The 26624-nt window shown below is 47.2% G+C and overlaps 1 protein-coding gene across 1 annotated transcript in view; it reads left to right on the top strand.

The window, feature by feature from the left end:
• The window catches only part of ABCA4 (ATP binding cassette subfamily A member 4), a 136761-nt gene that overhangs the window by 7575 nt on the left and 102562 nt on the right, over positions 1 to 26624 (top strand). The window contains exons 2-6 of the mRNA XM_065872409.1: positions 316 to 409; positions 1829 to 1970; positions 4390 to 4529; positions 10293 to 10420; positions 14970 to 15167. Coding sequence (XP_065728481.1) covers positions 316 to 409; positions 1829 to 1970; positions 4390 to 4529; positions 10293 to 10420; positions 14970 to 15167 — 702 coding nt within the window. The remainder of the gene's footprint in view (positions 1 to 315; positions 410 to 1828; positions 1971 to 4389; positions 4530 to 10292; positions 10421 to 14969; positions 15168 to 26624) is intronic.

The raw sequence follows: 26624 nt of genomic DNA, 5'->3' as shown, positions 1-26624 counted from the left end.
TTGCACGCATGTGCACAGCAGCATCCAAGGGCATATCTTGATGACCTTTGACGAAAGTACTGTGCTAATGCAGTTTTCTAAAATAGAGGCAGAATGGAACCCAGAGCGACACCAAGTCTCGTTAGTCTAATATATCAAAGTAGAGGCAGTATGGGAGACGGGATTTTAAAAAAAGGAAGTCCTTTAGGTAAATACACCACAACCAAAGTCCTATTGCATAGACAGGCACTGAAATGAAGTATGTCTGCTTTGGGTATGTTTCCTGTAATCTCTTAGCATCACTGGTCTTTCTCTCTTTTTGTTTTGTTTCCCCAGATTCGCTTTGTGGTGGAACTTGTGTGGCCTTTATCTTTATTTCTGGTCCTGATCTGGTTAAGGAATGTCAACCCACTCTACAGCCAACATGAATGTAAGCATAATGGGGGTGAGGGCAGGGGGAGCCTTGGCAGGCCTGGAGGGCCTATCCATTTGTTTAGAAAGGTTTTGGGGGCTGGGGGTGCCAGGATCTGATCTGCTTATCATCATTTTATGCCTACGATGCAGAAAACAGAGATTCATCGGCGTTATGCAAACTAACTTTTAAATCCTACACATTCTATGCAAATACTTACATGTGGTTACTGAAGAATTGTGTAATTATTTTTTATTTGGTTGTTTTTTTCCTATACCTAAACTCTTCCTAACTTCAAAGGGAGCAGATTATAGATGAGTTCTTTGAAATATTTTGGAGACAGTTCAGAGATATGTTAGACATGTTGCTAAAGAAAAATGAGAAGGGACAAAAAATAGTATATTAATAATATAGTATTTCTTGGACCCCAGAGGTGTCCTGGGACCGAAGATGAGCCTGTAAGTACCTCTTTTGTACTATGCCCCTCAGAGAAAGCCTTCATCTGGTTTCTGGCCAGGATGACATCTTCTGGCTCTAGACAGCTGAGGTGAGGGCCTCAGGAGTTACACACAGCTGCTCAGTCCCCTATTCTTGCTCCTCAACCTCTTGTTTTTAAGTTTCAGGCCCCAAGTTCTGACTCAGCCTCCTGCACATCAAACTCTTGCCTCTTTACCTCACCCCACAAGGAGCCCATAACCTGCGCCTGGGCCCCCTTTTGCATGCTTGGGGGTAGATGCTCAATACATAGTTGTGGAAGGAATAGATGGACCTCTTCTCCTCCTCAAGCATCAGCAACTCGCAGAGGCTTCTTGCACTAACATCTCTCTGCCTCTCCCCATCCCCCCACCAAAACGATGTGCTTCTCCTCTGTTCCCCCTTCACACTTCCATCCATGCCTCTATTAGGACATTTGTCCAACTCTCCACTACACTGGGAGTTTGAGAGAAGAGACCCTGTCTCCAGCACTCTGCACAGGGCCTGGCATATATTAGATGTTCCTGCTTCGTTTTTTATTTTTCAACAAATTAATTTATTTATTTTAGTTTTAGCTGCATTGGGTCTTCGTTGCGGTGTGTGGGCTTTTCATTGCGGTGGCTTCTCTAGTTGTGGAGCACGGGCTCTAGGCGCACGGCCTTCAGTAGTTGTGGCTCCCGGGCTCTGGAGCTCAGGCTCAGTAGTTGTGGTGCACGGGCTTAGCTGCCCCGCGGCATGTGGGATCTTCCCAGACCAGGGATTGAACCCGTGTCCCCTGCATTGGCAGGCGGATTCTTAACCAATGCGCCACCAGGGAAGTCCCGCCCCTGCTTCTTAAATGTTGGTGAATGAAGGAAAGCACCAGAAGGGCAGGGGTCCTTCCTGCAGAGGCTCTAGATCCTAGGGCCTGCATCCTACTTAGTGTCAATGACTAACTCCTTGTCTCCATTTCCTGTCTTAAAGGCCATTTTCCCAACAAGGCGATGCCCTCAGCAGGAATGTTGCCATGGCTCCAGGGAATTTTCTGCAATGTGAACAATCCTTGTTTTCAAAGTCCCACCCCGGGAGAATCTCCTGGAATTGTGTCAAACTATAACAACTCCATGTAAGTGTTGAGATTCCCACCATACCAGGAGGAAGCTGTGCACCCTTTATTCTCATCTTGCCCTGGAGTTCATGTGTGAGCACACAGAGCATGTGATGCTGAATGAGTGTTTTTGTGGTTTGCTGAAACCTTAAACTCAAAGGAGCAGGGCATGTTTCCTCTCTGGAGCATTCTATCAGCTGTCAGGGCACTTGAGGAAAATGCTTCAAACTAAGGCCACATAACACAATTTCTTGGTTCATATATCCCCAAGATGTGACTTGGAGTCTAATTTCAGCCCCCTGCTGAGATGTGTCCACTGCCTCCAGGTCATTCACCTTCTTGGATGGAGTCACTGGATGAAAAAAACTCAGTTCCCCTTCTGTATCCTTACATCACTGTCCACGCTGGATCAATTCTGAGAGATCCCTGTTCCTTTTAAAAGCCTTCTTGGACATCTAAAGGCTAAGAAAAATGTCAGGGAACCTTTTGAGGGTGAACGAAATCAAGTTTACAAGGTGAAGTTTGCTTCTTGGAAGACAAAGACAATTTCCAAATCCTCTGTCGTAAATGCTATCAGTTCCCTTGGTTGGCAAAATCTTAGTATACTGCCTGAGAGCAGAAGTTCTTAACCTGTGGGGCTGACGACCATTCCGAGAATCTGATGAAAACTGATGGCCCCTCTCCCAAGAAAGATGGACACACACACACACACAAAACATTACACTGTGCATATGATTTCAGGGGACTTGTGGACTCCAGGTTAATGACCTCTGGTCTGGGATCGAATTCAGGTCAAATTCCATACGAAAAGGGTCTATTTTTGGAATTCCCTCTCAGAGCAGGAGTTAGGGGGACTTGATGTAACGTGTTCTATGGACAGAGGCTCAGGGATGAGGACAGGATTGTCCTTCAGCCACTGGGCTGACCTCGAGCTGCAGCTTGTGATGTTTCACCAACAAAGGCTTGTTGGGGAGTAGGCTTTACCTACCTGTATAAACATCAAGTCACATGGAAACTGAGATATTTGGTTACTCCAGTTCTTTCCTTAGAGGAGATCTGGATATAATTCCTCCAGGACAAAACTGCATTTTGACTAAAAAAAAAAGAACGTTTGGTAATTCAGCTTAATACTCAGAGGTAGCCTTCCCCACTGGGAACAGACCGCGACTGCTTTTGCCCTACAAAGGCAGAGGTGAGTAGTTGTGACAGAGACTGCATGCGCCACAAGCCTCTAATATGCTTACTAACCCCCGGATGGTAGGAAGATAGAGGAGGGAACACAGAACACCCATCTTCCCGGGAAAGTCAGCAGATGGCATCTTAGCTGGGCTCCCATGGCTGCAAACACCACCTGGAAGCTTTAATTTACAGTCCGTACTTTCAGCTTGAGCTTCCTTGAGGTGCCTGAGAAGAAACACCTGCCTAGAGACCCCATGGGTCACAGGATGGGATCAGGGGAGACTTGAAGGCATTTCAGTGGAGGCTATATGGAGCTTTGGTGGGACTGGCACTGACAGTGTCTACAGATTGAGAGGTGGGAGCGGGGGAAGGGAAGGGGTTTCAGACTCCAGCTGTACTCAGCATTTGAACAAGGAAATCTGGGTTTCATGTTTCACACACACATTATGAGTGAAATATTCATTTGCTTGCAGGGCACAGAACCATATTTAAACAAGTTTAAGCCTCAGAGGGAAAGATATGGTTTGGACACTAGACCTTCTTGAAAAGCCAGGAGCAGCAAGGCAGTCCTCAGGGAGTGGGAGAAGAACTGGAGAGCCGTCAGGAGGTCTTCCCTCCCGTCTGGGCCTACAAGGTCCAGCCTCTCTGCCTCCCTCTGGGCTTCTACTCCATTTGCCTCTCTCCATGGACCAGTATCCCCTGCTTCTCAATGCCTGGGCTGGCGCTAGTTGCCCAGTTCACGGTCCCTCAGCTTGGGCAATCAGAAGAGCATCCCTGAGTACCATTCAAATTCCTGGGAACAGATCTGCTTAGCCCAGCTTTATTCTTCTTGTCCATCAGCCTTGGTGGGTGTGTGTGTGTACATGCATGCAGAGAGGACTTTGCGGGTTAAGCATGGCTGTTAGAACCTGCTCATGTGAATGGCTGGAAGGGCAGGTCTCAGAGAAGTGGGTACTGGCTGGGAAGAGCCTCCAGTAATATCTCCTAATATCATCCTATTTAAGGGTTCTTGGGACAGGAAACACATAGAGAATGGGGTTGAGAGGTGACCCAGCCCTGGCAAAGTTGGAAGACTTTTGACAACAAATTTCTCACTGCCCGTGTTATCTTATATGTATAAGGAAGTAAAAATATACATAATGTAATAGATAGGTCAAGCAGGTGGTATGTTAAAAAATTACACAAGGTATTATGATGATGATAATGGTGTTGATGAAAATGACAGCTGTGTCTTTATTGATGAGGCTCTTTCTTACAGCTTGGCAAGGGTTTATCGAGATTTTCAAGAACTCCTCATGGGTGCACCAGAGAGCCAGCACCTTGGCCAGGTTTGGACAGAGCTCTGCACCTTGTCGCAACTCATGAACACCCTCCGGGCGCACCCCGAGAGGATTGCAGGTGAGGTGGGCTTCAGTGTTCTTACTATCACTCGCCTCTCACTTGCCTTCTCCATCAGAGAGATTGAAGATACAGGAAAGAGTTTGGAGATTTGGTTGGAAAAGATACCAGAGGATGCAGGAAGGTGTGGGACCTAGAGGCAGCATGAGGCTTACCTTGGCGAGACCTCCTCTTCCTGCCAGCCTTGAAGGTGGGAGGTTGGGAAGGAGGGCCGGAAAGGTCTCATCTCAGGTGAGTCCAGAGATAGGAGAATGCAGAGAGTGATGGTGCTCTGGGAAGTCTGAGGCCAGGTGAAGGGCTGGAAGCAGGGGGAGGGATTTGTGGAGCATGGTAAAGGTGTGGAATACTTTCACAGAGTCCTAGAGAGTGAGCTACCCAGGACCGTGTGGAAGCAATGCCAAGTAGCAGTACGGAGCCAGGGAGGTCAGAGCACATGCTTGTCGTGACATAAATATGTACAGTTACTCTGTTTCTTCTGGCAATATTCAGCATCCCAGGCCCGGAGGCAGAACAGGCGCAGAGTGGGGGGATGAAGGGCTGGGGGCTGGTAGGGAGGTGCCACAGAAAGTCCAGGAGGGTGGTGATTGGACTACATGGATCGGGTTCAGGCTGCATACGGATGGAGGAGAAGCCAGAAGTACTACAGTTGCCCAGGGGAAAATGGAGGGGCAAGAGAATAGAGGTCTTGGAGGGCTCCATGACCCTGTTTAAGGACTGAGAAAATAGCAGGATGGAAAGATTGACAGATGTGGTCAGAATGTGAAATATGTGAATTCAGGATTTCAAAGGCATGCAGGACAGATAAAAACAAGCCCCCAGGTGTGGCCATGGTTGTTGAAGTGGAGCGGAGGTGAAGGTTAGGTGATGGGGAGGGCAAGGAAATGAGAGGCCACGCTGGCTGGACCCTGAGGTGGTGTGGGTAGGAGAGCCACTTGGAGGCCAGAAGCGTGAGGAGGAAGGGTGGGGGAGTTCCCTCTCCCATGCCCCTCCTCCCCAGGGGAAGAACTAGAAACAAGCAAAACCCAAACCCAGTAACCACTCTGACGTCTCTTTTTAGAGCACAAGTGAATGTTGTGCGGTTGTCACATCCGCCATAGGCTCCCCTGTAGGTGGCCGGAGAGACTGGCCATGGCAGTGGCCTGGGCACCAGCTGGACCACATCCCCTTGAAGGGGCACATGAGCAGCTGGAAGAGAACAGGGCTGCCAGGACCCCAGGGGTCACTGCAGTCCTGGGAGTGGAAAAAATTTTTCAGGGGTGGGCCTCAGAGGCTGCGAAGGAAGTGGTTTGTTGCTGCTGGGAGATGTCTGCTCCTAGGATGGAGACGGGGAAGTGACTGTCAGGATGATCTTGGAGGATGACAAGGATGAGGAAGGGGACATCCAACAGGACGGGGGGCGGCTGGATAGAAGAGCTTCTGCTCGGGGAGAATGGTACAGACCAACTCCCTAGGGCTCCTCACCCATGCAGCGCAGTCAGCAGATGTTTGGTGAGTGCCCACTGAGCCAGGCAGTGTGCCAGTCCCCAGGGACAGAGAGGTGGTCAGACCAGTGCCCTCCCCTGAGGGCTCCCTGGGCAGAAGTGGAAGGACCAAGTGGACAGTGACCACACCATGTGCGGGGCTGGTGGAGGGAAGCAGGGGGGCTTCAAAGAGCACAGGGGAGTCAGGAGGGGAAAGTTCTCCAAGGAGAACCTGATCCTCCTCCCGCTGGGCCACTTTCTCTCTTCTCTCCCCACTGGAGTGATAAAGGACACAGATATGATCAGATGACCGTTAAGATTGCTTCATTACATTCTAATTCTTTCAGAGGTAGTATACTTTATGTAGTAAAACCAGGTTACAAACTATCTTCTTTGTTGCTCAGAAGTTTACTAAGATTTTACTTAACTCAAGCTTAAAGGGCCTTGCGGGGTATGAGCACAGTCAGCATTTTAATAGTGAGGGAAATAATGGGAAAGCACAAACAAAAAAGCATTTTTTTCCCCAAGGTTAAACAAGCGGATGAGAACACGGGCTTATCCGACCCCTGGAATGACTGTCTACCCCACTCATCCAGCAGATATTTCATTTTGTTTTCTGATTGTCGGATGGAGTCCGGCTGGGAGGAAATATAAAGGAAGTCATTGCAAACCACAATGTCTCTGTGGTCTTTCGAGCCTGTATATGAGAACCAAAATCACTCCTTCCCAGCCCGACGCAGGACTAGTTTTGAATCGGCGCAGGTGCTCCTTCTGCCGGCCTTCGGGCTGTCGGCGAACGTTCCCTTCAAGAGGGCAGCTTCGGGGCTCTGGGAAAACTGAGTCAGGGAAGGCCAGCCAAGGCTCTCCAAAGGACTTTGGGGGCCGAGAACACAGACTCTGCAGAACTCCTGACCTTGGTGGCCATGAGAGGGGAAAGGGGACCATCCCCAAGGAAAGAGACAGAGTCTCTGAAGGAATTCCAGGCCAGGGACTGAAGTCCACCGTCAGAACTGAAGACGGTTTCAGAGTCTGTCCCAGGGTGCCCTGGGGACCTTGCCGGCTCTGATCATTGACTCCCCAGCCCAAAGCTGCAGCGGAGGGTTAAGCCTTTGAAAGCGAGGTGGGCGGCTGTACCTGGGGTGTGCTTTTGCCTGTCAGTTCCCGGTCACCTGGGAAAGTATGCCAATGGTGACCCAGGGCATTTTCCTTTCCTAGCAAACCTGTAGTACTGCATTCTCCGCAGAGGAGGATTAATGGTAAAAGACCAGCCGTGAAGCCCCCTCCCCACTCACCCCCAAGCAAGCTGCAGTCTCTCAATCATCTTTAAACGCTGTCTTCCCCTTAGCCTCACGCACACCTTCTCCTGGCTTCCCCCACCCCAGCCTCAGCTCCCCTGACCTCCATGGGCCTCAGCGGCCCCCTCCCCCAGCCTCTAATCTTCCCAGGGAAGAGAACAAGAAGAACCACATTTTAAACTACATTTATTTTTCTTTCCTCAGGCCCCCAGTTCACATTTCTCCCTCGGGAGTCTGGTGTAGCTGCTGTCTGGTATCGGCCACTGCTTACACTTTCGGCCCCACGCTCTCCGAACAGGGTGGCCCCGGCCCTCCTCAGGTGTGCTGAACCAGCACGCTCCTGCCCCTTCTCCCTAGGGCCACAGCAGCCCAGGCACCTGGCTGGGAAGCTGGACCAGGGCAAAATCACTCCCAGTTTCCCTTGTTTTGTCCCTTCTCCCCAGCAAGGTATTTGTATGTAAGGTCAGGTGAGGGAGTTAAAGAATAACAAAGAGTTTACACAGTCAGATAGGGCCCTGACTCTCAGGTCAAGAGAACAGATATTTATTGGGTGTCACCTGTCATTCCGCAGACATTTACCAAGGACCTGATTCCATGTCAGGCTCTAATGCTGGGTGTCAGATAGAGGTGACTTGGAGGGCTTACAACTCTGTGCCCAGCATTGCTAGGTATGATGAGGAGTATAATAAAAGCAGGATCCTTAGCTCCCTACTCTCAAGAGCCTCTCTCTGTGTGTGTGTGTGTGTGTGTGTGTGTGTGTGTGTGTGTGTGTGTGTGTGTTCGGGGTTGCATTGCTGGAGGCCAGAGGATATAGTATCATGCTGTATATAAAGAAATGATTCGAAGATGAACAACCAAGCTGGTGCCCCAGGGGAAGAAAAAAGGAAGCTGGGTTTGGAAGATGACAGACATATGTTATTGAAAAGGAAAGAGGGCAAGAAGAAAATAAACCAGCCCCTCTCAGAACCATCCCCCTCTCTTGGGGGAATGCCCCCAATCCATGGTTTCAGTTATCTGTGGTCAACCACAGTCCAAAAATATTAAATGGAAAATTCCAGAAGTGAACAACTCATAAGTTTTAAATTGTGTGCCGTTCTGAGTAGCATGATGAAATCTTGGGCTAACCTACCCAGGATGGAAACCATTCCTTTGCCCAGGTATCCCACTTGTTAGTCACTTACTAGCTGTCTAGCTTAGCTTATCAGATCATCTATCGCAGTATCACAGTGCTTGTGTAAGAATAACTCTTATTTTATTTAATAATGGCCCCAAAGTGCAAGACCAGTGATGCTGGCAATTTGGATATTCTTTTACTGTGCCTAATTTGTAAATTAAACTGCATCATAGGTACGTATGTATAAGAAAAAACATAGTATATATAGGGTCTGGTACTATCTGTAACCACTGTGGGGGGGGGGGCTCAGAATCTATCCACTGAAGATAAAAGGGACTATTATATATTATAGTCAGGTTCCCCTAAAGGCTTTGGGCTTTTCCTAAGCAAAAGGTAGTGATACTGAGCTACCTGGCAGTACAGCTCTAAGGGACATCCATTGTGGTGAGAGAGGCTGCTGTGTGGTGGAACCTCGGGGCTGGTTCCCCTGCCCCAGCTGCACGGGCAGGCCTGTGGCTGGCCCATCCCCTTTCAAGAGGAAATTATCAGCGACATCAATCTGGACAAGGCATGTACAAAGAAAGTCACCACTTGAACGTAAAGGGTGACTGTCAAGCACTTGGGGAGCTAGGCCTCTTGGCGGCCTGGGGAGAATTTGGGGAGGAAGAGCACTGTGGTGTTAGAGCCTGGAAGGAACAGGGGCATTTGGTGATTAAATTTATTTAAAGAAGAACTAAGACATAAGCAGTCAACCAGGCTTCCGGAGAAGTTGTGATGTAAAGATAACTGTTTTCATGCAACCCAAATGCTTTCCCTTAATGTTGAAAGGATTTCATAAATATCTGGGCCCGTCCCCCTCTTCTCTGGCTCGTGCCTCATGAACTGTAGCAGTGGGCCAGCTTCAGAGTGAGTGTTGGCCCTGGAAGCAAGCAGAGAAGGTGGGTGTGCCTCCCCTGGGAGGGGTAAGAATAATATTAATGCAATCAGGTCAAGCATTTTTTTGAGCTGGGAGCTAATAAGCACTTTACCCTCCTTATCCCAAGTCACCCCACAACGATCCTAAGAGGTAGATGTGGAAAGTGCAGACAGAGAGGTTCAGTCACTTGCCCCAAGGTCACCGCAACTGTTAGAAGTCCTTTATGCCTCCTTATAAAGAAAATTCTGCTTCCAGTAGGTTTTGAGTGGAGCTGAAAGAATGTGACTGGGCTGATCAGGGCATGAAACTACAAGCCCAGGCAACAGGCCAATCCCCCTTTCCCCACTTGAAGATTTTCTTGTCCCATACAGCCTGATCTCTCTTAGTACATGTCCATACCCTGAGCTTAGAGCCATAGCTGAGCTGACAGAAACACCAAGAAGGGTTCTCTACCCCATGACAATGGCACTAATTCTCCTCCTATTCTAGACTAGGCTTTCTCAGCCTTAGCACTATTGACCTTTTGAACCAGATAGTTCTTTGTTTTATCAGAGAAACGCGGTTGTCCTGTGCCTTGTGGGACGTTTGGTGGCATCCCTGGCCCCTACCCACTAGCATCAATACTTTCCCAGTTGTAACAACCAAAAATGTCTCCAGACATTGCCAAATATTTCCAGGGGGACAAAACTGCTCCTCACCCCACCCCATTGTCCAAGACCAACTCCACAAAGCATCCGATGACCACCACCCCAACCTAATTTTTTCCACCCTGTGTGCCTTCTCACTAAATTTGGCTCGTCTGCTCCAGCAGTAAATGCTGTGACTGCCACTGGTAGGGGCCCTGACTCTTAGGCGCTCCCAGGGAACCCAAAACAGGGCCTTCCTCTGATAGTCAAGTTAGAAATCAATTCTAGATGTTTTCCTTTTTTTGACCCATCTCCCCTCCGACACCCTGTTCTTTTTTTCATTCGTACGCAGGAAGAGGAATACGAATACGGGATGTCCTAAAAGATGAGGAAACACTGTCACTGTTTCTCATAAAGAGCATTGGCCTGTCTGACTCAGTTGTCTACCTTCTGGTCAACTCCCAAGTCCGTCCAGAGCAGGTAGGTGGATGTCATCGGTCAGTGGTCCCTGGAAGGGAAGGGTGGGCACTGAGCCTGAGCCTGAGAAAGGCAAAGGAGACCTTGAGTTTCTTTTTTCCTTCTTGCTTTCACATTCAGAATCATTCAGATTCGTGCCGCACACTCAGGAGAATACCTGGGGTTCACTTGTGGTGATGCGCATTCCCATCGCAGGATTCTGGAGTGGCACAAATCCTGGCAGCCCTTAAAACATCTCAGAGTTTTATGACTGGAAGGAACCTTAGAGACCACGTGGCTCAAACTCCTTTTATAGTTGAGGAAACTGAGGTTTATTCATGTATTCACCAAACACCTAGAGATGTTTTAGGTACCAGAATACAGTGGGAACAATACGAGGAAACCCCTGACTCTGGGAGCTCATATTCCAGCGGGGACGACAGGCAATAATCAAGTAAGCCAAGGGCACTTACATGCGTTTCCAGATTGTGAAAGGGGCTGTGAGGAAGGTCTAGCAGGGTCGGAGTTAGGGAGGGACTGGGGGCAGTTTTAAATTCAATGGGCAGGGAAGACCTTCCTGAGGGGGTGCTCTTTGAGCAGATCTAACTGAAGAGAAGGCACCATGCAAATGCCTGTGAGAGGAGAGTTCCAGCCAAGAAAAAGGCAAAGCCAGGGTCTGAGTGTGCTGAGGTGGCCTTTGAGGTCACAGAGCCCGATAACGGCCGCAAGTAGAGCAGACCTCTGATTTCCTGGACCGTTTCTTCCCAGTGCCAGGCGAACTCCTTCTGTCCCCCCCAAATCTATTTTGTCTGTTTCATAATCTCCTGTATTTATTCAGAGTGTTTTGCCCACTAATATATGACTTTCACATCTGTTAGCGCCTGCGCGCGCCTGCGCTACTCACATTAATCCCGAGATGGGTCACACAGATGGGGAAACTGACGTGCCTGGAGACCGACTGACTTGTGCACAGCTGTAGAGCTAGAATTGTCCGAGCTGGTGTGGAATCAGGTCTTCTCGTTCCTAGTCCCGTGCTCGTTCAGTGGTTCTCAGGGTCCAAGACCAATAGCCTCAGCAAGGACTGGGAGTAAATTCTCAGGCCCCATCGCAGACTGACCAGCGGTCTCTGCTTTAACAAGCTCTCCAGGTGGTTCTGATGGCTCAGGGTTGAGAACCACTGCTCTAGTTTGGGGCCTCATGGGCTCATGGCCCAGCATCCTGGGGGTGTGGATTCCTAGTGTGATGAACACGGTGAGAACGCATGGTAAGCAGGGGCCTTAGCACAGACGCCCCGCCTGGCTCTCCTGGCCAGGACCGCACCTCCTCTAGACTCCAGGGGAGACGGAGACGTAAATAGAGAATTTCAGGGCCTGTGTCAGTCCTGAGGCAAAGGTCTGCACAGGGTGCCGTCTGAGCCCAGAGAAGGGAGGGGACCCACCTGCCTGGCTGAGTTTGGCTCCTTTGAAGGGGGTTTTCAAGCTGGTTCCCAGCACAACAATAGAGAGGCCCCATACCTGCTTTTCTGGCTTCTCAGACCCTGAGGTTTTCACTGAAACTAGACAAGGGGAGCTGAGGTTCAGCCCTGAGGCAGAGTGTCAGGGCCCTTGGAACCCGGCACCCCCAGTGCCCAGGTTGGCCACAGTGCGCTCCTGGGGCGGCCCTTGGGGTCAGGCCTGGCTGCCCGGCCCTGCTTGGCTCCCCTCCCATCCCAATCCGGGGGCGGGGGGTGGGCAGCATCACTTGCTCACTTTCCCCTTTGCTTTCTCTTCAGCTCATAAAACTCAAGTCCTAGAAATGCCTGTGATGACTTCCAGTTGGTAATAAAAGGGAGATGGAGATAAGGGCAGGAATTTAGGGGAAATTTCTTTCCAGTTCCTCACCTACGTGACATTTGGGTTTCTAGTTGCTGTGCTGCTGGCATTAGGGCTAAGCCTTTCTTGTGGGGAGAAGACAGGGCCTGGGCCACTGGGGTGTGCCTTTATTTAGTGTTGCAGTTTCTGATTAGCTGATGCTTCCCTGATCAGCAGAACTCAGAGCTTAGGAAGGAGCCCAGCTCCTGCACTCTGGAGGCCGGTCGTGTGGACCCAGCTCCCTCCATGCCTCCGTATCCACCCTGCTTGTTAGCCCGACTGCCTTGTGTGCCTTCCTCCTGATCTCTGTCTCGGTCTCCTTGACAGAACTGTCCATGGGAATTTCCCTCCATGACAGTAGTGCCCTCTCTGTGCTGTCTGTAGGGTAGCCACTAGCCACATGTGGCTGGTGGGCACTTGAGATGGGGCTAGTGCAGCTGAGGAACTGAATTTTTAAATGTTATTTAATTTTAATTATTTTAAATGTAAACAGCTACATGGGGCTTGCAGCTCTTTAACCGATCATCCTCATCGTACATGGAATTTCGTTCTTTACCATTAGGACTGGATATCCCTCTGCCTAGTGTCTGAGCACAGCTCCAAAGGGAATAGCATCACTCGTTCTCTCCCCATCAAGGGAGTGATTAGGCAATTAAAGTAATATGGTTCTCTGGTCCATCCCTCATCACACCTCTCACCCCCAGCCCTGGAACCTCCTGAACATTCTTCCAGGCCCAGCTCAAGTGTTGCCTCCTCAGTGAAACAGTTCATAAACCCTCCCTTCTTTGTCCTTCCCCCCCCCCCCCCAATCTTAGCTCCCTAAGAGCTAACGGGTAATGGTTAAGCACAAGCTGTGTGTTCAAATCTCAGCAAGGTCACAAGGTTCACTGCAAGTTAATAAGCAATCTGTTTCCTTATTGCTAAAATGGAGATAATAAAAGTACCTATCATATACGGTGGTTGTGGGGGTTAAAAGAATTAATATCCGTGAAGCAATTAGAATAGTGCATGGCACATAATAAACACTCAATAAATACCAGCTACTTTTACTAGCAATTCTCAACACTCCCTCTTCTGCGCTCTGGTTTCACGACATTCAGCCTAGCACCTCCTGCTGTTTAAATGCCTGCATTTCCAGCTAGCCTGGAAACTAGCCTAGCTAGTTTTGGGGAGGGCAGAAAATTCATCTTATTCTCGCTGCATCCCCAGTAACTCTCCTAGTCCCTCCAGAATGGGAACGCAGTGAATGAGCATTGAATGAATGAGTTACATTTTCATGGTGTCCCAGCTTTCTCCCTCGCCTGTTGTGTAACCTTCTCAAGTCACCTAACCCCTTTTCCATCACTTCCCTCCTCTGGAATATTAGAGGTTTGGACTCTAATGAGCTCATTAATTCCCTCCACCTCAAAATGTTTTAGACTCTGGGAGTAGAGTTGGGGTGAGGTTTTGCCTGGAGATGAGAAGGAAGGTATGGACAAAACAGGAAGGCCCTGTTGGAATATGCACCCAGTTACAGGCCCCTGAGATTCACGGAGTCCGCATCCACTCAGCACCAGCTGCGACCTGGGCTTCATTTGTGTGGTCTGGACAGTTTCCGTACAGTGGGTAACAGAGACCCACCTGCTCCATTCTCCAGCCCAGAGGATTGTGTAGAGGCATGGGACTGTAGAGGCATGGGACTGTGGAGGCCAGGGAAGTTCATGAAGCTGTTCTATTTATGGTATTTAGGGTTTTGTCCACTACTGGGAGTCCAGGACTCCAGGAGGCCAGTTACTGTGCTGGGCGGACAAGGGTCCTGGCCAGGGTTGAGGCCTCCTTGGCCTCTGGAGGCCATCATGGGGATTGTGCTCCACAGGAGCTTTCGGATGTGGGAGCTCCAGGGGTTAGCATCGTCAGATAAAATACAGGTGCCTGGTTAAATTGGAATTTTAGATAAACAACAAACAGTTTTTCAGCATGAGGATGTCCCATTTGGACTCTGTTTGGGACATACTTGTACCAAAAATTGTTCACTGTTTATCTGAAATTCAAATTTAACTGGGCATGCAGTATTTTTATTTGTTCAATCTGGTGAGACAGGAAGGCAGGGGTGGTCATTCACCATCACTCCAAATGTGTTCTAGTCAGTCCCCCACCTCAGCTTCAGGAAGTAGGTCCTGATGGTACCTTAGCATCATGTGCTAAGAAGGGATGGCTTAAACTGTAAAATCTCTCTGCTAAAACGAGGCCTGGGAATATATTCGTTTTCTGTGGCTGCTATAACAAATTACCACAAACTTAGTGGCTTAAAACAGTACAAATTTATTATTTTATGGTTCTAGAGGTCAGAATCTAAAAGTCAAGGAGCCAGCAGTGCTGTGCTCCTTACTGAGGGAAGTAGAGGAAAATTCATTTTCTTGCCTTTTCTAGCTTCTAGAGACTGTCTACTTTCCTTGGCTGGTGGCCTCCCTTCATCTTCAAGGCAGACATTATTTCTTCTGCTTCCCTCTTCCACATTTAAAGCACCCTTGTTATTACATTAGGCTCACCCAGATAATCCAAAATACTCTCCTTATTTTAAAGTCAGCTGATGAGCAACTTCAATTTCATCTGCAAGCTTAATTCCCCTTGCAGTGCCACATAACGTTTTCACAGGTTCTGTGGGTTAGGACGTGGACATCTTTGCGCGGGCCAGTCTTCCTCTACTACAGGGAGGTTTCCAGTGTTGCTTTTCCTTTCTGCAGTTTGCTCATGGAGTCCCAGACCTAGTGCTGAAGGACATCGCCTGCAGTGAGGCCCTCCTGGAGCGCTTCCTAATCTTCCCCCAGCGCCGTGCGGCGCAGACAGTGCGTGATGCGTTGTGCTCCCTCTCCCAGGGCACCCTACAGTGGATGGAGGACACCCTGTACGCCAACGTGGACTTCTTCAAGCTCTTCCATGTGGTAAGGGAGGTATCCAGCTGCCTGCCCTTTGGTGGGTAATTCCTGGAGGCAGTAGGTCCTGGTGGCAGGCCATCGGGGACTCACAAATTGACAGTCAGGGAAGGCACGAACCTGGTGTTCCAGACATTCCTTGTTCAAGACAAGACAAGACAGGCTCCAAAGGCCCGGGAATCAACTGATAGTATTTCCAGAGCCGTGGTCCAGACATCTAGGAGTCACCATTAGGATCACCATTAGATATGTGCTGTGGCAGGTCTGGGTCCCCCCCAAATGTGGGATAAGCCCTCTTCACCACCTCTGGCAGTGTGGAAAGGAGGAGCTAGGTGATCGTGGAAAAATTGTTAACCTTTCCTGGCCCCATCACTCATCTACAAAACAAATATAATACTTTATAGAGTGGTAGAAAAGATACATTAAAAATATATGCAAAGCATTTAATAAATTTCAGTAAATGAGAGCTTCACATTCCCTTCTCTGGGTCTGCTCTTGACCCCAAAGTTTACTGTTTCTGGATTTAAAAAACAACAACAAAAAAAACAAGAGAAAATGTCATAGAAAATTTCCAGAAATTTGGAAAGCCTGATCTAGCTCAATGCTGTGTTCAGAACTGCATCCCAGACAGACTTCTTGGGATCCAGTCATATTTTCTCTTCTGCTAGAAGGGTAAGATGAGAGGGAGTTATATAAAGGAGGCATCGAGCATTGGCTCTCGTGCTTCAGAGTGTAGGAAAATCATCAAGGAAGCCGGTAAAAGATGCAAGTTCCACATTCCCACCCCCAGAGACTGATTCAGGAGACCTGGGCTGGGCCAGAATCTGCCCTGTTACCTTAGGTGATTCTGATGGAGGTCATCGTAGGCCACGCTTTAAGAAACACTCAAAATTAGAATTAGAATTTTCTAGCATTGAATTGTGTTTTCTCTTTTGCCTACGTTTTAATTTCTGGAACTATGTTTCGGAGAGTGTCAATCACTGAGAACATGGCAGAGGAATTTGTGTTTTGTCTTTTTACATTTGCTCTCTCAAGTCCCAGAAAACTTGCTCTAGCCTTGTCTTCAAAAGCGAGGTGAAGGCTTTTAAAAACAAAACAAAATAAAACAAGACCCACAGTTTCTGGCAGGGTTCACACTTCATCCCTTTCAGTGTGACTTTTCCTTGGAATGTTACTCCATAATTTCCCCAGCTCATCAGGGGGCCTCCAGAATGGGGTAAGAGGGGTCAGATCTATGGATGCCACCAGCCCTGAGAGCCAAGGGCCCCAGAGAAGGTCTCTGCAGGGAGATTAAAAAGTCATGCAGTTCAAACTTCTCTGTCCGAAGTTCCATGAGGAACCCGATTTTAGACACACTTCTTAGCTTGTTTTCAGAATCGGACAGGAGAGTGAGTAGGTGATAAAAAATTCTTATTCTGAGCTGCTGGATACCCCCAGCACAGTGGGAGCCCAGTGCCTGCGTTTGCAGAGCTGTGGGAGCTTCCCTGGGTGCCTGGGATAGTGCAATCCTCTGGTCACTAGAAAACGGGCAGCGTCATGCATCTGTTTTTGCAGCACTTTGGCCACTGGTATAGTACATGTACCTGTGGGGCATGAAGACAGCCTGGATAATAGCAGGAGAAAGGGGAACCTGGGCAAAACTTTTCATTAGGGTCTGAACCCATAACTCAGGCTACTGGCTTCAGGATGTTTATTTATCAGATAGGAAAGACTAGACTGTCTTTCCTGCTGCCCTTACATACTGCTCTGGCAAGTGTTAGAGTTCAGAAACCAGAGGAGAATTTTGGCCGGTCACCCTCACCAACCCAAGATGGACCCTAGGTACTCGCCCGTGTCCATGCACTCAAACCTGAATTGGGCCAGGCACTGTGCTGAGGCCAAGGGCCCTCACTAAATTCCCAGTTACCCTGAGACAGACAAACAGGCCATGTCACAGCACTGAGGCTTAGGACATTTGGCCCCTAGAGCAGTGGTACCCAGGCCTGGTTGCACACCGAGTCACCTGGGAGGCCCCCCACCTTCATCCCATAGATTCTGATTAGTTGCCTTTAGCATTTTTAAAAGCTTCCCAGATCATTCTAATGTCCAGCCACGGTTGAGAATCACTGACCTACAACATAGGAGTTTGATTTACAGTCTCAATTTCTGTAGACCAAGCCCAATAATAATAGTAGTACCCAAACGCGCCTAAGGCTTCGAAGTACTTTGATTTGATCACCTCTAAGACCAGGATGCTATGCAGATGCATCCTCCCTGCTGTCCTCTTAACGAAGCCGGTGAGCAACCTCAGAGACTGCCAAGAGGAGCAAGTTCTGGCAGGAGACAGGCTCACCCAGGAGATAGTGTTGCCCCTACCTAACATCTTTTTTTTCCTGCTAGTCTCTGTGTGGGAAGACCTAACCAAGACAGGACACATCGGCCCCAAGCAAAGAGGACAAACACCCTGTGTGGTGCCCTTGAAATGTGCTTTTCCAGCTGACAAATGTACTGAGTGGCTAAACATTTGTTTTTAATTACTAAGAAGGAAACCTAAAAGGAATTGCAGGCAGTAAGATGGGATTTTTCCTTCTGTACCCATCCTATTGTGTTTTTAGTAAAATAGCCCTGAGGCAGACACAGAAAGGCTCAGGGCAGAGCCTCCCCGACCTTCTCAGAGAAGCATGGGCCAGGCGGGAGGCAGGGGCAGGGGCCTCTCTGGGACGAGTCTGTTGTTGCAGCTGGTTGGCGAGCAGCCATGCTTAGGTCCAGCGCTGGGAATGCTGTGCCTTCCGTTCTCCTGGGCTGTTTCTCACGCACACGTACACCAGCGTATAAATAAGGTTTTAGTAAATGCCAAGTTGGTGCTCACTAACAAATAGAGAGGGGCCATCTCAGCAAACCACCACACGGCTCCCGCCTCTGTCGTGTCAGGACCTGGGCGTGTGGGTGGAAGTGTAACCTCCAAACCAGACCGTGGAGCCAAGAGACTCAGAGAGGGGTGTTGGGGACTCAGCACCAACTGGGGCCAGCTGTGTTTTTCCTCAGCCCCTTGGAGATCAGAAGTGAGTGTTGTCATCCTCAAATAATCCAAATGCAGTACCCTCGCCGTACTCCACCCCACCCATCCCCATATGTGCGCTCGCGCCTGCGTACCTGCACACGCACACACACTGGATGGCCAGTGACCTAGGTGGGCTGGGACGAAAACAGCAGCCAGCTGGCTGGATTTTCTCCAAGGAGGTTTAGCCCCTCTTGGTTTCATCTGGGTTGAGACAGTTTGAAAGAGCTTGTCTTCACCTGTGACCTTTTTGGGCTTAACGCCCCCAGCTTGAAACCCCACAGCTCAGACCTGGGTCCAAGGTACGGTGGCTGCCAACACTACCTGAAATGTTTCACACCTCATAAAAAATGGTATGTCAGTTTCGGGTGAGGGGTTGGGCCATTTCCCATCTGATTTGGCCCAAGGCCTGCGTGGCCCTCCCCCTCCTCCCCCTCCTCCCCCTCCTCCCTCTGCGATCCTTCCTGTTTTCTCTCCGACTCTGGTGCACAGCTTTGAAATCTTGCTGAGAAGCGAATCTGTCCCTTCGGCTCTGCATGTTTATTTGTGGAAGTTCGGTGGGGAACTGAGGAGGTGCCAAGACCTGCCACATTGCTGGGAAATCTGCGTTCCCTCCCTTCCCCCTTCTCAATGGATGTTGATAGAGGAAATTTGGCCTCCCCGGCATTTTGGCCCATGGTTTTCCCCTTTGCAGTTGCTTCCAGTGTGACATGATTCAGCTTTCTTTCCTTTCCCTCAACTCCTACTCAGTCAAGGTTTTTACTTTTCTGACTTCATTTTCCCCGTGTCTTTGTGACTGTGGGGTGGCTGAACATTGAGTTCCGCAGAAGAAAGGCCGGTCTTGGGGGTGCTTGCTACATGCTCTTTTCAATGTCCTGCTTTGTTCTTGGCTCTGCTCCCTAAATTCCTGAATCATTGGGAATAAATGTGGGTGGAGTGCCCCTGCCCAGTGTGAGCTGGCCATGGTTTCTGCTCACTTGGATCATTCGTTGCAGTTTGTTAAAGTTCAACTATGCGTTTCAGTTTTCACATGATATTGCTGCGTCAAAATTCTCTGGAAAGGCCCCATGTCTCCAGGATTTTACCGTGAGGTCCCATTAATGACTTAATTTCATGATCTCTCTCCCTTCCGATTTCTGAATCTTTGGACTGTCAACTTTCTCCCACTTCTGTGTGAGGGGTTTAGGGAGGGAAGAGGAGAAAGGAGTGGTATCCAGTGCCAGCAGTGTGGAGGGAGGTGCAGCAGGGCTGCTGAGCGAAAGCAAAACCAAGTCAGCAGATAGGATTTTTTTGTTTTTTGAAAATTATTAAGCCACAGCAAGTATAGTTAATTTACAGCATTAGTATTTGTTCTTCCTACATCTACAAAATTATGTGTCTATTATATTTCAAAATTTTGGTGAACTGATTTTGATAAGGAAGAAATAAAAAGGAAATAGAAGAGAGGAACATTAATGTACATTAAATATATATTAGGCCCATGGGCTCGATTGCCATTGGCCTGCCTCGGTTTCTTTTAGACTCCAGGCATGAATAGGCTAGGGCTTATTTTCATGCCAGATCAGATGCTGTTTTATGAATTTAAAAAGAAAATAAGACTGAGAGGTCAAAACTAAAGTCGCTTAGAACACAAACAGGCCCCTACAAAGACTGCTTCTAGGATAATGGGTCCTGGGGCTCTGGCCTTTATTCAGTAGCTGTAGAGTGAGCACCAACATGTGAGGCATCCGGTTTTCTCCAAGGTAAACTGGTTTAAAGAAGGATTTTGGCCTCTGACATTTCTTATCTCTCCAGAACAGTAGTTCTTAATCTTTTTAGGGATTAGAACTGCCTTTGAGAACCTGACAACAGCTCTAAACCTTTTCCCTAGAGAAATGTAAGTTCACACAGACACACAAAGGGTGGGGCTCTTGGAGCCTCTGAAGTCAGACCCCAAGTTAAGAGCTTTTGCGTTAAAATTTCTTTCCTACTTACCATTAATATATGTCCTTTCCTAAAGGCTCTCAATATAGCCACAGATTCTTCCTTAACTCTCCTTATGAAGTAATCAGCTTCTCCCCTGAGCACAGGACCCAGTAGTGAGAGGACCAGAGGGTGGGCAGCCAGCTGGGGCCCACAGAGATCTCCTGGTGGTCAGGGACTGGGTCCTGGATCTGCACTGGCTCCTTTCTTGCTGTCATTTAAAAGGAACTCAGCCGCTCCATCTGTAAAATTGAGATAGCAAAACCTATTCCATGTATCTCATGGGATCCAGTGGTGAAATTCACATTAGAGAAGAGTTGGAAAAGTGCTTTGAAACAGAAAGCATTTCTACTCTTACAAGAACTAGAATGCAGCTGCTTTGTGGAAGGCCCCACTGTGCCCCGCCCCCATTGCTCCACTCCCAGAAGCATCCTCCTCAAACACTTACGTGGGACATTCTCCTTCCTCCGACCCTCAGACTAGTAAGAAGTCTATCTCATGGGGTCGTCTTTTGACTTCCCATAGATTCCAAAACCAATTTTGCTTTCATCAACCACAAATACCAAGACTGAAGTCACCTCAGAGAGAAAAAGGCCCAGTTTCTGTTGAGCCAAAAAAAGTCCCATAACTTGTCTGTTCAAGAGCCCACCCTCTGGTTCAGACTCTCTGCCCCCTCCAGTCCTGGGAAACAGCATGTCTCTGTGACCTCTCCCGGTAGAGACAGTTTGGCATTTCCCCCCTGCTCTGAGTGATTTAGTCTGAATTCTCCACTCATGACGCATTTCCTGGTACTCAGGGTGTCCCCTCCTGGTTGCCCCCTCACCACTGAAGCTGGCTTCCTCTCTTTTCATCTGATGCTTCACAACTGTCAGGTTGCAGCAAACATGCTTCAAATCTACATTCCTCCAGTTGCCTAGCAACAACTTCCCTACCGGATAAATCTGGATTTCCTGTAGCGGCCCACAATTAAACACAGTGGGCCCCTCACTGTCTGCCCACCGTTTCATCTGTTCTTCACCTCTGTCTGGGTGCTTCAAAGGCAGCAGCTCATCCCTTACTCCAGAGCCTTCCACCAGCTCCCAGAGGCCACATTATCCCTATAAAGACACTTTTAACCCAAGGCTACCTATTTACCCTTGTGTTAGATAGATCCTCAACTTAGAAATCAATACTGTTTTCCAGATGGCCTTCTTTGAATCAGAGAAAGTAAAACAAAAATTTCAACTCATAAAACATTCCTTTTGTGTGCTGGCAGAGTGACATCTGTTTGATTAACCCATTGGATCCAAAGCATCAGCAAGAATTGCTCAAATAAGACTTTTTTAGTAGCTAATATGCCTTATTCTGCCTTAAGAAAAAATATTACGCAGTCCCAAAGGACAGACATGTATCTTGTCCCTTGGGAACCCAGAGACCACCTCATGTAGCCAGAATCTTCTTGGCTACTGGCTAGGACCTTGTATCCATTTCTTAAGTACTGGATCAAGGCCCAGGGACCCCTCAAATCAACCATAGCTGATGGGAGATGATAGAGACATACCTTTTCAAGAGCCCTATTTGTATATCCAACCTTCCTTCCTTACAAGGTCTAATCAGACCTTGAACTTGGGTTGGCAGTGCTGAGGCCAGTCGTGACATGGAAGGGTTACCTGTTGTTTGGGAAATTAAGAGAACTTATTTGGCATAGGAAGCAGTGGTGTGTGTGTGTGTGTGTGTGTGTGTGTGTGTGTGCGTGCGTGTGTGTGAGTGATGATATTTGCCATTTTGGTCTGTGACCTTTTTTCCAGAAATGGTTTCACATTTCCATTCAAATAAATTTACAGTCCCTTCCGGTTCTTTTGGCAGGAACAGTCCATGTGAATTTGAATAGATAACAGGAGAGGGAGCCCTGGGAAATTTATTTTATAATTTATGGCAACATCAGTCAGACAATTGGTGACCAGATACGTATGAAGTGTTCCCTGGGGGGACGGGCACTGTTCTGAGATGTAGTTGGTATCTAAAATGAAAGTGTGAGTATAAGACCTTCATTATTTACCATCTCCACTGGAAAGAGCTAGGAAAGGCATTGCAGCTATGGTGCCTGGCACTCAGTAAATATTTGTATAATGAATATTATTAAATTATTAACAAGACTGAAAAAGAAAATGGTAACCAGACACACAAATGCATCTCAAGCAGTTGTTCCTCCTGTTCCCTCTTCCCCAAATTTCTGGTTTTGTTCTTGTCTGGCTGTCTCTCCAGTCTCTCTTGCCATCTCTCCTTACATTCCTCCCTCCACCTGGAATTCCTGGTCCTCCCGTTCTGTCCATAATTACTGCCCTCATCCTCATGATCATCACCTTCTCTTCTTTCAAACATTAGCCAAGTGTCACCTTCCCCGTCCCCAGGTGGAACTGACCACCCCCTTCCGGTAAGTCACCATCATACCTTGTAAAAATATCTCTCATGAAATGTAAAATCACAATAGACTCCGTCTCTTTTCCACTAGAGTATATTTCTTTTCTCATTAATTAATACAACACATATTTATGGAGCATTTACTGTGTACCATACCCTGAAGATACAAAAACAAAATAAAGCATATTCTTATGCTTAATGAGTTTACAGTGTAGTAGAAAGACAAATATCTTAAAAAATAATAGCAAACCAATATAAAAGTGATAAATAAATGCACTGAAGATTATAGGAGCAGCTAGGAGGGGCGTCTACCCCATGGAGAAGGAGGGCAGGAAGAGCATGATGGTGGGGGAAAGAAGGCTTTCTGGAGAGGGTGAGGTGATTTCACATGAGTTGACTATGGCCAGTAGGGGTAGGGTGAGGATGGGGTGGAATGGGGGAGGTTGGCTGTCTTATCTATTAGGCCCTAAAATGATAGGCATAGTATCTAAGGGGAAAAGGGTTTGCAGAGGCCTACAAAAATGTTTAAGAATTGAAAATTAAAAATTATGGCTCTGAAATACAAAGAAAAAGCTTTAGAATTAAAATTAATAAACATTAAATTGAATGTTTAAGAAACGTAATATTATTCAACTTTCTGTTTAAATTTAATATTCATGAAATTTTAAATTAAAAAAGCTGTTTTATAGTTCAGGTTTTCTCTCTTTACAAACATTCCTAAGTATTTGCAATTATTGCTGAGAAATTGTACCAGATCATTCATTTAATGAGTTAGTCAAGGTCAAATAATTTCAAAAGCAAATTAAGAACCTTAAAAAATTATCTATCTACCTATCTATATCAATATATAGATATAGGTACATATAGCTATAGATAGAGACACAGGTGCTTTTAATGTGTTGAATTTGAGGCGGGATGGAATTTTAAGGACAGAGTGTGCCTAGAGCCTATGGAGATGAAGGAGAGGGGATAGAAAGAAGATGTCCACTTAGGCAAAACATAGGCATGGATAATCTCCAGCCCACAGTCAAGTGAGTAAAACAGACAACAAACTCACAAAGAAGAGAAAGTAATTAAAAGGGATAGGAGCTGTGACTGATTGATTGCAGTCCAATCTCTCTGGACACATGAGTGTGACAGTTGCTTATTTTCTGTGCCTCTGGGTTTCTAGTCCCTCTAGGTACCTCCCATTGTCTAGGACCCTGGTTGTTTTTCTCTGCACAGCTTCTTTAGACTCCATTCCTTGATTCCAGCTTCTTCCTAACGCGGTCTTTCAGATATCTCTTTGCTCCCCTCTCTGCAATCTGAAGGCTCATCCTGCTCCAAACTCAGACCCAACACCAGCTCCTAAATCACCAGGCTGGGGATTTTGACAATGGGATGGGAATGGGGAAGCATCAGTGATGACTCTCAGGCTTCCAGCTCTGGTGAGTGGGCAGGAGGCAGTGCCACCAATTGAGGAAGGGCATCCAGGAACAGAAGCTGGTTTGGGAGAAGACGATGTGATCAGTTTAGGACAAGTTGGAGTTATGCAAATGTCCAACAGACAATTGAGGGATGGAGATGCAGATTTAGAAGTCATCAGCAAAAAGGTAGCAGATTAAATGAGAGAGGGAATGGAAAAACCCAGAGAGAGTGTACAGAATGAGAAGAGCGAGGGTATGGAGGTCGAGAATCTCAGCATATAAGGGGAAAGTAGAGGCTGAAGAGCTTGTGGGCTAGGCAGGGGGGGAACAGAGAAAACCAGGTGAGATGAGTGTCATGAAGGTAAAGAACATGACCAAAAGTGTCAAGAGCAGAGAGGTCTGAAAAGACAAGAACCAAAAGCATCCATTAGACTTTAAAACTGGGAATTCTAGTGAAAGCACCTTGGTAGGATGATGTAGGTGGAAGACTGGGAAGTGTTGGTGAGGAAATGAATCACTGAACGTGAACTGTTCTTTCAAGAAATGTGGGAATAAGGGGTGGAGGAGGGAAGACCCTCCTGCAAGTAAGAGAGAATTCTTCCTGCCTTACTGACTTTGATACGGGACATTGATGTTTTTTCTGCCTTTGGACTCAAACTGAAATACCAACTCTTTGTGTGTCTCCAGCCTGCCAACTCACCCTGCAGATCTTGGGATATGCCAGCTTCCATAATTGCATGAGCCAATTTCTTATAATAAACTCTTCCTATTTATATACATCCTATTGGATCTGTTTCTCTGGGGAACCCTAACTAATACATTGCCCTTAATGAGCATACCATTTCATGGAGTATCAGGCATAGAAACACTTACAGTCAATCTGCTTCTTGCTATAATGTAAGTATTCATTCATTCATCATATTCAATATGTGCCTGAATATCTACTATGTGCCTAGCACACAGACACAGTTCCTGTCTATATGGAGCTTAGAATCTAATGAGAGAGACAGATAACACATAAACAGTAGAATAATTACCAGTGGTGCAGAGCACAAGGAAGGAAATAAAGAGGACACCTAAAAAGAACATAACAGGGCAAGGGCAAGCAAAGAAGCATAGAAAAAGAAGTATCATCTAACTCTACCATGGGGACGCTGTCTTTCACATAGATAGTGGTATCAGGAATGAGACTTGAAAGATGAAGAAAACTTTACCAGGCAGAGAAGGCAGGGAGGGGGAACAATGTGCAGAGTCAGGAGGCATGAGAAAGGGACCAACACTTTAGGGAATGTAGAATGAAGTCTGGATGCTGGAAGAGAAGCAAGAGAGAAGGCTAGAGAGGGAGCCAAGCACCAGCTCACAAGAGTCCAGGTGTGTCCAGCATGGGTATTGACCTTCTTTCCTGGAGGCAGTAGGGAGCCATGGAGGATCTTTGTGCAGGAGAAGTGACATGATTGGATTGGCCTGTTGGGTAACTCAGGCTATAGTGTGGAGGGTACATTGGAAGGAGGGAGATTAGGGGCAAGGGGACAGGAAGAAGGCTTTTCTGATAAAATGTTCTGAGACAGAAGCAAGGAGAGCCTGAGCAAAGGCAGTCTAGTGAGGAAGGAAAAAATAGAGGAGAGAATATTGACTGATTCGTTCATTCGTTCATTTATTTATGCATGCAAAAAAACTTCTTGAAAATTTTGTTATAGAAATAACTATAAAAGTAGAGAGAAAAATATAATGAACCCCCTTGTATCCATCACCCAGGTTCAACTATTTTCAACATTTGGCTATTCCTATTTCTTCTGTTCCTTTTTTTCCCTGAAGTCTTTTCTTTTTTTTTTTTAATATCTTTATTGGGGTATAATTACTTTACAACGGTGTATTAGTTTCTGCTTTATAACAAAGTGAATCAGTTACACATATACATATGTTCCCATATCTCTTCCCTCTTGCATCTCCCTCCCTCCCACCCTCCCTATCCCACCCCTCCAGGCAGTCACAAAGCACCGAGCTGTTATCACTGTGCCATGCGGCTGCTTCCCACTAGCTATGTACCTTACGTTTGTTAGTGTATATATGTCCATGCCTCTCTCTCGCCCTGTCACAGCTCACCCTTCCCCCTCCCCATATCCTCAAGTCCGTTCTCCAGTAGTTCTGTGTCTTTATTCCTGTCTTACCCCTAGGTTCTTCATGACATTTTTTTTTCTTAAATTCCATATATATGTGTTAGCATACGGTATTTGTCTTTTTCTTTCTGACTTACTTCACTCTGTATGACAGACTCTAGGTCTATCCACCTCATTACAAATAGTTAAAGTTTGTTTCTTTTTATGGCTGAGTAATATTCCATTGTATATATGTGCCACATCTTCTTTATCCATTCATCTGATGATGGACACTTAGGTTGTTTCCAACTCCGGGCTATTGTAAATAGAGCTGCAGTGAACATTTTCGTACATGACTCTTTTTGAATTATGGTTTTCTCAGGGTATATGCCCAGTAGTAGGATTGCTGGGTCATATGGTAGTTCTATTTGTAGTTTTTTAAGGAACCTCCATACTGTTCTCCATAGTGGCTGAACCAATTCACATTTCCACCAGCAGTGCAAGAGTGTTCCCTTTTCTCCACACCCTCTCCAGCATTTATTGTTTCTGGATTTTTTGATGATGG

This window comes from Phocoena phocoena, chromosome 1, assembly GCF_963924675.1.
Source record: "Phocoena phocoena chromosome 1, mPhoPho1.1, whole genome shotgun sequence".
Classification (NCBI taxonomy): Eukaryota; Metazoa; Chordata; class Mammalia; order Artiodactyla; family Phocoenidae; genus Phocoena; species Phocoena phocoena.
Note: the sequence above shows the minus strand (reverse complement) of the source record. Positions and strands in the feature narration are given on the sequence as shown.